Source organism: Onychostruthus taczanowskii, unplaced genomic scaffold, assembly GCF_017590055.1.
Source record: "Onychostruthus taczanowskii isolate IOZ18803 unplaced genomic scaffold, ASM1759005v1 scaffold19, whole genome shotgun sequence".
Lineage (NCBI taxonomy): Eukaryota > Metazoa > Chordata > Aves > Passeriformes > Passeridae > Onychostruthus > Onychostruthus taczanowskii.
In genome coordinates, this window is record NW_024499128.1 from 11,090,374 (window position 1) to 11,101,482 (window position 11,109).

Genomic DNA, 11,109 nt, shown 5'->3' on the forward strand with positions numbered 1-11,109 from the left:
TCTGTGATTGCATTAAAGCAGATGAGAACAAAGGGTCTGTCTGCTACACTCTGCACTTCACACACATGGATTCTTCTCTAGTGCCACAGAGTGCCTGGCAGCCACAGGATCACACCTGCTCTGAGCTGCAGGTGGCCCAGGTGTGCTGCTGTCACCTGTGCAGTGTGTCCTGGCTGCAGCTGCCTTTTCTGCCTGTTCAGTGCTTCCCTGCATTCCTTGGGCTGGGATTCACAGAGCGCTGTCACTGCAGAATTAACTGTCCCAGTACATCAGCAGGGCATGATTCAGACAGGTAAAAAGATGCCAAATACACCCAAATTGTACATCAGTTACTTCTTTAAAAGTGGCACTGGATTGAGCTTAATTTATCAGATGACTTGGCACGTTAACAGGAAGAGGCTGTGAAGTTTCCCACTGCAAGCAGCATGTCCTGGATCAGATTGGAAGGAGTGGGAATGAGACACTGATCACGAGAGCTCCCAGCTGAGGACTGTATTTCACAGGGGTGGGGACAGCCAAGCTCTGCTGGTGTGAAGGCAGAACAGGTGGGTTTTATTTGTAGCAGGCAGTAAAGCTGAGTGTGCCTGCAGTGAGGTGAGGAGTCTGCCAGCCAGGGAGTGTTCCCCTGACCCCTCCCCTGCACCTCAGCTCTCCCCCACTGTCCAAGCACCCTTCCTTCTCCAGCTGAGGTTTAGGTGCTGTCTTCCAGCAGTGTGGGGGAAACCACTTCCCAGTCTCCACGCAATGGTAAACAGCATTTTGAGAAAGGATTTTCCTGCAGGAGTACCTCCAGTGATGTCCCAGCCGACTGCAGGGGCTCAGCCTCTCCCTGCTCAGGGCAGCTGAGCTCTAAGAGCCCTTTACTTTTCTCTCCTTTTTTGCTCTAGATGCCATTAAGGTGAAGAAAAGCCTGGGGCAGAGGTTCCTCAGGTAGACAGCCAGGCAGGGGGTCAGGCCAGCCACAAGCACTTCCTTCTTCTTCTGTCCCACTGCATTGAGAACCACCTGAGCCACCTCGGCCGCCGTCTGTCCCTCGGCCGTGGTCTTGTCCATAACTGCCAAGGGAAAGCTGAGTGAGCAGGTGAGCCCCACTGAGTACCTTTCCTAGGAATGCTCTAACTGCACATGGCTGCTTGCTCTGGTTTTCACTCCACTGTGTATGGGAGCACAGGCAGGTGTTCCTCATGGCCGGCCCTGAAGGCAATAGCTGCTGTCTGGACAGGCTAAATTTTGGGGTTTGCTGTTCCTACCCTGCATCCAAAGTTGGTTTTTGATCCTTCAGGGCTAACCTCCCCACCAGAGGCCATGTGTTGCAAACACCCCATAATAACATGGAGATGCTTTAGAAAGGGCAGTGAGTGGTATCTCACCTCCATAGCGAGATCCATCCGCTGTGACAGCGTTGAGGGACAGGTTTGTCTGGATGTACCCCGGGCTCACAACTGTCACTTCAATGTCATACTGCTCCACCTCTGCTCGCAGACAGTCAAAGAAGGCCTGGGTAGCATGCTTAGAGGCAGCATCTGGAAAACAGGAAAAGGACTGTGCACCAGGGAGAGGAGCAGGGCTGAAAGGATTTTCACTTTCTGAATGGATTTTTCACTGCAATGCAGCCACTTCTCAGCAAGAGCTGTTCTGCAGCCTCTACGTTTGTTTTTGTTTAGTGAATGGCAGCAGCAGGTAGTGGGAGTCAGAGGCAATTTAGGAAGACAAAATGTAAACTCAAGTTCAAAACTGGCTGGGATCCTGAGCTTAGCATCACAGCACTGCAGAGTGAACCCAAGCTGCCTCCCACTCCTGATAAAGGAGACCCAAAGCCTTGGGAAGGCAGAGCTGGCTGCCCTGCACGTGCTGAGCACTAGGGACTTGCAGAGCAGGTTCAGGGCTTGGCTGCACAAAGGGAACACCAGATCACACAGGCAGGCACAGCAGGGAAGCGTGGCCTAGGGCAGGATTTTCCCCCATGAAATGGCTGAGTGACTCTGTTTTTTTGGTCACTGCCTGTGGCTGCCACCACCACACCAGCAGCACCAGAGGCAGCTCAGCACAGGCTGCACACCTTGCACGGACCCAGGCAAGGGCTGGGCTCCTGCTGCCACTTCCACGTGGCTCTGGTCCCTGTGCAAGCACCCTGGGAGCTCCTCAGAACACTTTCTGCAGCAATTGGACCCACATCACCTGCAAAACCCCATGGCTCAGACATTCCAGGCTCTCCCCCACTCAGCATCACTCCTGACCCACCATATGCCATCACCACTCTACTTCTGGTGTTCACTTTCAGTGATTTACAGTTGCTTGTGTATCAAATGCTCTCATCTTAGTTCATCCATCTTTTAAAGGGCTTTTTTTTTCCCCAGTAATCCCACCAATATTTCTTGTCATAACTGATTTAGCATGAAGAGTTTGCTGGATCAAGATTGTTTAGCTTTTGTTCTGGCATTGTTTGTATTATAGCACTTCATAATTTATTAAAACCAAAATTTCCTGCTTTCTTAGAGGAGATAATGCAGACAAATGACAAGGATAAAATACCATAAAATTATGGAATTACAGTGACTCTCAAGATAGGACTATCAAGCTGTTTTCAAAGCATATTCTCCATCCCTTAAAAACTTTAGGACAGGGCTAAGATTTTGTATTTAATAGTGGCTGTCAGTGGTTTGTGACCCCATTGAGGGTGATGCACAGCTCTGCCTTCCCTGCCCACAGCCAATTCCACGGAGAGCTAAATGTGGAAGCAGGAGCCAAGTATTTATTCATCCTGGTGCCCCAAATATGTCTTTCCCATCTTCTGTGGAGGTACTTACATGCAGATCTGAAAGGAATGCTTATTTTGCCTTGCACGCTGCTGATGGCCACAATGTGGCCTTGTCTCCTCTTGATCATGGAGGGGAGAAGTGCTAGCAAAGGACAGAAAAGACCCATTCAGACAACAGTCCTGCCATTGCTGCTGTCAAGAATCAAAGCTTTCAGAGCACTCAGAGATGCTGAAGGGAATTACAAGATCCCTCTTCAGTGCAGGGGTTGGGACAGTGCTTGGGATGCCTCTGACTGAAGCTGTGTCTGCCTGGGAGGGTCACCTGTGAGGAGATTCCTTGTGCCAGAGGCTGCACAAGGGCTGCTGTGGTGGCTCTGATCTCCCACACAGTGGGCAGCAGGAGTTGCTTTTCCTGCCACCAGAACATCTTCCCATTTCCTGCAGCTGACACGCTCTGGGCTGAGCTTTCTGTGTGACCAAAGCTTCCCAGGAAAGCTGCAGCTCCACTGGAACCCCCACCACGTTCTCCAGTGTTCTGTCAGTGCAGACAGGATAACTGGACTTCTTCCCAAGTCCCTGCCAGGCTGGAGTCAGGAGATGGAACCAGGGATCATCTCCACTGGGGTATTCCCCACAGAGTCATGCCCTCAGGCCTGCCCAGAAGCCCAAACCTCCCTTCAGCCTGTGCAGTACCAGGTACAATGACAAACACAAGTGAGGCTGTGCTGATCTGCAGAGGCAGCAGCCAAATCCTGTGGACCACAGGTACCTTTGGTGAGGGCTATAGGTCCAAAGTAATTTGTTTCCATCACTTTCTTATCCACATGCAGTCCTGTGTCCACGATTGTGCCTCGGAAGCTGATGCCAGCGTTGTTGATCAGGATGTCCACGTGACCCAGGGCCTTCAGGATCTCCTCAGCAGCATTCACCACAGCTTTGGTGTCTGAGAGGTCAAACACCACGGTGTGAGGCTCGTGTGTCTGTGAACAAACTCAAGTTAGCAAAATACAGTTCAGTGCTGGGTGTGCCAGCTCATGGTGGGATCCCCCAGCTCTGGAAGCACAGGAGCAGGGCCATGCAGACCCTGTTCCATGTGGCAGGAATTCATGGCAGAAACAGGTTGTGCTCATCTTTCTCTGCTCCTGTAGCCTGTTCCTTATCCCTGAGCCTGGGAAAGGGACAAGGGAGATCTTCCTCAACTACTAAAGTTTCCTATCTTAAAGGAAATGCATCTGAAAAAGGCAAAACATAAGCCATGTGTTTTCTGCAGAAGCCAGCAGTATCTTTCTTAGCCACAGTCAGCTGGCATAGACATAAAAAATAAAAGCAGAAATAAAGTCACTTTTCCAGATTCAGTGTATGAGGTGCAGGTGTAAGGGGTCTGGACACTCTGCCCTTGTGTGCTTTCACTTTCATTTCTAGCCAAGATGGCTTCTTTTTGGGGGTTTTTACAAGGAATGACACACCAGCTCAGTGCACTCCTATATCAGCATCCATCCCTAACCACAGAGTTGCATTTTTCCTGTTGCTCAAGACAACAACCCACAAGCAATTCTGTAACTCCTGTAAGAGCCCCAGCAGACACCCAGGCCACGTGCTGCTCCCACACTCACGTTCTTGCGGTGATTCTTCACGGCACAAAGCTCCTGCACCAGCTCCTTCAGCCTCTCACTGTCCCTGCCACACAGCACCAGCCTGGAGCCAGCTGCATGGAAAGCTTTGGCACATTCTGTGGGGAAGCAAGGAAGAGAGAAAGGAGGGAATTGAATACCAGCCAAAGGACAGCTCCACATCAGTGATAGCTCCACGTGCTGTTGGCTGGCTGTGGCTTCACTGCTGCTGTGTGTGGCCAGGCTGATTGACAGAGAGGTCACAGCCACGTCCCACTCTCCTGGGACTGTGACACACACACCAGCAGCTGCTGTGCTCTCAGACACTGTGCTGGTTGGACACTTACTGTGCTGTTCACACATCCTCCCCCTCAGCTGGTCACATTTAACTCTTCATTTTTGACTTTATGTCCTTCTTAACCACAGTTACCTGGTGTGTGTCATCTAACACAGGTCTTAGGAGTGTCAATTTTAATGAACCCCTCCAGAGGTTCTGGGAGCCTCGGGTTTAATGCCTTCATCAAGGTGATTTTCCTCACTGGGAAAAGCCTGGAGAAGGGATGCCAGGCTATTGTCCTCCTAACTGCATGTTTCTGTCCCCTCTGGGAGCCAGAGGGACAAACTGCTTGTTTGAACAAGGGATGACAGTGGATGGCAATGAACACACAGTAATTAGAGGTGGTCTGGTGTATTAATAATAGGAGTAAGGGGAGTTGTAAAAGATCTTGCAAATGAGTCAAAAAGGGAGGAAACTTTACAGCACAGTGGTGGAAGTCTCTACACCCCACAGCACAGACAGAGCTCCAGCTGGAATGTCTCTCCTGGAATACTAATTTCCTCTCTTGATGAGAAGTACAAGATCCTTTACCACTCCCACTCTTTGGTTGAGGCAGGCAGAGAGAACCAGTTCATCTCCTTTGGCCAGTTCCTGAACACCCCTGTCCTTAGGGACAAACTCACAGGCAAAGGCAGCATCAATTAAAGCTCTATTTGTTCTATAAATGTACTCATCCTAATGAAAGGCCTTGATAGCAGAGAGCACCTTGTTTTCTCTTCAAGCAGCTTTTAAAGCAATTATAGAAAGCAGAATTAGAGAATGTAGCCACTGAAGCAAAACTGAACGTAAGTTTCAGCTGGAAAAAAATACTCCCTGGTGTTAACAATGCCAAGAGCTTGACTTAAGAGTGGATGGATTTGTACCATGAAAGGTACCTTAAGTTGAGGGTGAGGGACAAGGAGAAGGAGTGGAAAGTTTGGTAGAGCAGGTGGAAGTACCTGAAGGCACAACACCACTTCTGGGAGGTTTTAAAGAAACAATTTGGCTTCCTGGCTTTTTCAGGGTTTAGGGAAAAGACCCCTGACAGCACAAGAACAGCATCTAATTCCTTGCTTTCATGAGCTCCAGTTTATACAAGGTGATTTAAATTTTTTGTACCAAATGCTGAGACTTCCTTGCACCCAAATCTACACTGGCTGTGGTTACAATTCAGGTGGGAGCCGCGTCTCTCAAAACTCAATCAACAGGAACTTTCAGCTCGTTCCTGCTTTATTCCACGAGCTGCTCCTGCCACAGCCCCCTGCCTGTGCTGCCCCTGGTGCCCTGTTGGGTCCATACCTTTGCCCAGGCCAGAGGTGGCCCCTGTGATCACCACCACAGCTTCCTGCAGGTAGGCTCGCATCCGCATCCACTGCAGCAGCCGGAACAGCGCGAAGATGCCCAGGCTGCCGAAGAGCAGCGGCACGATGACAGTGCTGGTGAAATCCATCAGCTTTCCTTTCTGAACTGCCTTCCTACAGCCACAGGATGACAGCAAAGAGATCATTTCACCATGAGGAAAATGAGCAAAGGCCTGAAAACTACTTTGAAATTATTTTTCTTAACCCTGTCTTAGACCACCAGTAAACCACCAAGGTAACCTCTGTAGCTTCAGCAGATTTTCTCATCCCTTCATTTAGGTTTTGGAAAGTTCACATCAGTACCCAATTTTAAGCACTGAAATAGTAATGTGAACATCCCAGCAGGACACTTGGCATTGCATCCTGTCAGCTGTCACGTCACAAACTTGGGTTCAGGGATGATGTTCCCATGTTTTGCCCTAAGTTTACCCTCTTGTGATGAAGTTCCCCAGGGCTGAGATATTTCTCCACATTTTTCTGATTGTATAAAACTGTTCAGATTTCTCTAGAACAGCCAGTACTGGAGTATCTACAAGCCAGAGATCAGGTACTCTGTGTTATCCCAGATGGATATAAGCCAGTCTGTCTTTTGGAGGCTCCAGGTTTTTTCTCTGAGCCAGTAATTTGCTTAACACACTGAAATCTCATCCTGGAATTGGATTCTGATACCAAGGCATAGCCCTAATCTCCTTGCTAAGCCATTCCTTCAAGGGAGTAGTTTATGTGACAGCTTACTAAGGGCCACAGAGCAAGTGAGACTCCTGTGACAAGGCCACTGATTTTCCCTCTGCATATCCCTGAGCTTTTATCTAAGCTTGGTCTAAGAGTAAAGTTAATTACAACCCATTCCTGAAATCTTCTGGGTCACACATGAAGTCAGAACCAAACATCAGGGAATTTTCCCTTCCCTTCTCCTTTCTCATGCAGGCAGAGTCTGAATTCTTGCAGTCTGAACTGCAAGACAGGCCTTTCCTGGGAAGATACTGGCAAATTCTGGGCACACAGCTTGTGCTCCTTCAACAGGAGAGCATGAGAAGCAGACAACAAGAGGTAACTACAATGCTGAGGCAGAACTCAGTGTCACTGAGGGGATGGCAGAGGCTCTGCATGCCAGGGAACAGAGCTAATGTGGAAAATGTCAGGCTCTTCCAGATATCCATCAGGAGCCTGGAGAGAATTCCTCAAATAGCTGCACAGTGAACAGCTTGCTGAAATAGCAGTGAACTGAACAAAATAACTATTTCTGGGGGTACAGCTGGAACACAATAAAATAACAGATGAAGACAGCTCTACATAAACCTGGCAAGGTGTAAAAACAAAGCCACCAAGTTAGAACACAACTCCTCTTGGGCTCTTTTGGAGCTTCCCATTCCCAAAGTGACTCGTGTGGGTCTCAAGTCCTTCCTGGTGGGATCCAGTGTGGATAATGCAGGGAGACATCAGAGCAGCAGCTCCCCAGGGCACAGGGAGTGTGCCCAGAGTGGGAGAGCAGAAACCCAAAAGGAGGATTCAGCTCAGGCACTGCAGAGCATCCTCTGTGCTGAGGGAGAGCACACAGGGTGTGTTTGGCACTGGTTGCAGCCAGGGACAGCTCATTTGACATAAGAGAATGGATCTTCCCTAAAACAGTTCCTGGGAAAGAGATGTTTTGACATGAGGCCACTGGATTTTCAGGCTGGATGAGAAGCTTCTCTCAGACTTCTCCAGTTCATGCTCAGCAGCTGCCTTTTTTATGACTCCCCTTTTTTTGCTCTCTCAAAGGTCTCTTGAGATTCACAGCACAAAGTGTGGGCAGGGACAACAGGTGCTGTGCTGACACTGGCCTTACAGGACATTCTGGAATCAAAAAACCCTCAGGCCATGTTCAGGCCCTTTCATTATTTCCCAAGTGGGAGCTGACAGGTGCACTGGCACTTCCTTCATGGGGCACTGGAAAAATCTGGCCCTGCTGTGGATCCAGTGGAATGCAGGTGAAAAGGTAACTGAGAACAGGGGCCTTTCCTGACACCTCTCCTAAAAAATATTTCTAATCTTTTGTTGTATTTCCTTTTTCTCATGTCATACACAGGAACTGGGCAGATTGTCCATCTCTGCCTGAGGGCTGCAGCAAACCAAGAACAACAACCTGCTGTGGCAGCTTCCAGGCTGGAGCCTGAGCCACCAGGTAACAGCTCTGGGGAGGGGAAATATGGGATGGGGAAGAGAAAGGAGAGGAGCCAGGGAGAGAAGGAGTTGCCAATCAGAGATGGAAATCCCTATATATATTATAATAATTATTAATAATACATTTATTTTATATTATAATAATATATATTATATATAATATATAATATATAATATATTAAGATTATATTATATTATATTATATTATTTTTTGGGGCATGCAGATGCAGTGCCTTCTTCCAAGGTGCTCAAATGGCCTCTTAAAAAAAACCCCCCCAAAACAAAGAAAATCTCAGCTCAGTCAGACTTGAGAGAGAGGACAACCCAGCTGAACAAATCATTTGGGACTGAAGAACTTCTGCAGCACTTCAGACCTACAGAAAAGTTTTGCTTTGATTTTGTGACCTGCTTCTCTCACAGCCCAAACTCCAGGTAACCCTGAAGGGACCCCAGAGCAGAAAGTGCTGTGTCACACTGAAATGGGGGTGAGGGTGGGGTGCACAGCTCAGCTGAGCTGCACTCACCAGCTCAGGCCTCCTGCTCTGAGCTCTGACACCCCACTGTCACCTGTGCTCAATAATTTGGGTATTCACACTGAAAAACCCCCTCTGTTTTTAACAGTGATGTTTATTACAGCAGGATTTCAGCCTCTGCTCATTAACTGCAAACCAAACCCTGCAATTCCCAGTTCTCCATCCCAAAGGGCAGGATTGGAACATGCAGGTTATCAGAGAGCAGAAATAAAGACAATGATAATGCCAGCAAATACAGGGGGTAGGAAACTTTCTGAAGGCTTCCCACAGAATCAATCACATTTATCCAATTAAAAATAAACCCAGAACTCTCCCTTTAAAACAAAAGTGGGTGTTCTCCCATACAAGCCAGCACAATGGTTTCTGAAGGAACAGGGATATTTATGAATAAGCTCAGGGGTGCAAAGATGAGACCAGATCCTAAAGAACCAAACCCCTGGAAGCTTGCCCAAACAAGGGGGGAATGAAACTGAAAATAATAAATAAATAATAAATAAAATTGTGCAGCTCCAGGCTCCCAGAACCACACTGTCCTTTAGTGGCACCAGCTGGGAGGCTGCAACCCCAAATCCAACGGCTGGGGGGATAAAAGGAGGGGGAAAAAACCCTGGATTTCCTAAGGAAAAAAGCACAGCTCCTCGAGGGAGAGCTTCAGTGTGAAGAAAGCACAAGGTCCTACCTGAGAAAGGGCTCACTTGCAGTGACTCTGAGCTGGAGCTGCTGCAGCAGGAGAGCCCCGAGCTAAATGTGGAACTGGCAGCAGCCCAAGCAAGCGTCCAATGCCAGCCCAGCCCTGGGCTGCTCTAAAAACAAACCCTGGGAGCACAGGCTCTGACCTTTCCAGGGCAGGGGAACCTCAGTTTAACCCCCAGACTGAGAAAACAGACGTGAACTCAGACCTCTGAGAGCAGTAAAAACTCCTCAGGGGGAACGCAGCAACTGGGCAGAGCTGCTCATCCAAACAGGAAAAAATCAGGAGAACACAGCTGGAACAGCTGGAATTCCCAAAGGAAGCTGCCAGCCAGGCATTACCTGCAGCATCAGCCTCTGCTGGATCTCAGCATCGTTCAGTGCATCCCGCCTGAGTTCTTCAACCCACGGTGCAGCAAGAGGGGAGAAAAATCTGTGTTCAGCACCCAAGCCCAGCCTGGGCTGGAGACAGCGCCTGGAATTCCACCTGCGCCACTGGAAGGTGTTGGCAGGGCTGGGATGAGGTGGGATTTAAGGTCCTTTCACCCCGAGCCGGCCTGGGATTCTGTGAATCGCTTTCTCGTTATCTCCCTGTCCCTGTGCTCGGGTGCAGAGTGGGATTCCACCCTCCCTCCCACTGGGAATTCCTCTGCTGGTGTCCGCGACAGAAACAAAGGCGGCCTGCTCACAACACTCAAACATTTGTTGCTCCAAAGAAAGCGTTGTGCAGACATTTACCAAACCAGGAGCTCCGTGAGGCCATGACGGCGGGCTGTGTCCCTGATTTATCTATAATTAGATTTTTAATGGCGGTACCGGCGGTGGACTCTGTCCCGGAGAGCGCTCGGTGTCCCTGCGCGCCCCAGCGCCGCCTTGCCCCAAGCTCTCCCGCATTTCCCAGAGCCCCGCAGCCCCCCGGCCCCTCCCGGGTGTCCCGGGTGTCCCTCCCTGTCCCCTCTGTCCCCACCTGGCCGCCGCCGTCACCATGGCCACCGCCGGAAGTGGGCCCGGGCCGCTTCCGCCCGGACTCCGCTCCCCGTGACGCCAACCGGAAGTGGCTATCGGAGAACATCTGCCCTCACCTGTCCTCCCGCCTGTGCCGCCCGGCTGGGGAGCAGCGATGCCAACCAGGGGTTCCGCCCTCCCTGGGTTCCCCCCGGGTGGGCATGCCCTCAGGCCCGGAATCACAAAATCCCGGAGGGGTCAGGCTGGAGGGGACTGTGGGGCGTGTTCAGCCTCCCTGCTCAGCACGGCACAGAGCTGCTCTGGAATATGGCCAGCGAGGGAGGGCCTGTGCCACTGCTGGGCCTCACCGAGCCGACCCTGCACACCCTGCGAGCCCAGCGCCCATTGCAGCCACAGAAACTCGGAACTCCGGCATCGCCACAGGAAAACATCGGACGCAGCCACAGAAAAAGCTCGACTGGAAGGGACCCACAGGGGCCACCGGCACCTGGCCCCGCACAGGACACCCCAAAATCCCCCTGAGGGTGACACTGGCACAGGACACCCCAAAACCCCATTGTGAGGGTGACACTGGCACAGGACACCCCAAAACCCCATTGTGAGGGTGACACTGGCACAGGACACCCCAAAATCCCCCCCTGAGGGTGACACTGGCACAGGACACCCCAAAATCCCATTGTGAGGGTGACACTGGCACAGGACACCCCAAAAC

General features: G+C 50.4%; 1 protein-coding gene across 6 annotated transcripts in view; it reads right to left on the bottom strand.

The window, feature by feature from the left end:
• Positions 1–324: 324 nt before the first annotated feature.
• Positions 325–11,109, bottom strand: part of DHRS7B (dehydrogenase/reductase 7B) — an 11,928-nt gene continuing 1,143 nt past the window's right edge. Inside the window, exons 1-8 of one of the 6 annotated variants that reach the window (XM_041401958.1) lie at positions 10,399–10,469; positions 9,774–9,829; positions 5,984–6,159; positions 4,372–4,487; positions 3,528–3,738; positions 2,808–2,900; positions 1,371–1,523; positions 325–1,055 (exon numbers count right to left, since the gene is read on the bottom strand). In XM_041401958.1, coding sequence (XP_041257892.1) covers positions 850–1,055; positions 1,371–1,523; positions 2,808–2,900; positions 3,528–3,738; positions 4,372–4,487; positions 5,984–6,134 — 930 coding nt within the window. In that variant the 5' untranslated portion in view covers positions 6,135–6,159; positions 9,774–9,829; positions 10,399–10,469 and the 3' untranslated portion in view covers positions 325–849. The other 5 variants (XM_041401957.1, XM_041401956.1, XM_041401952.1 and 2 more) reach the window with 5 other exon arrangements.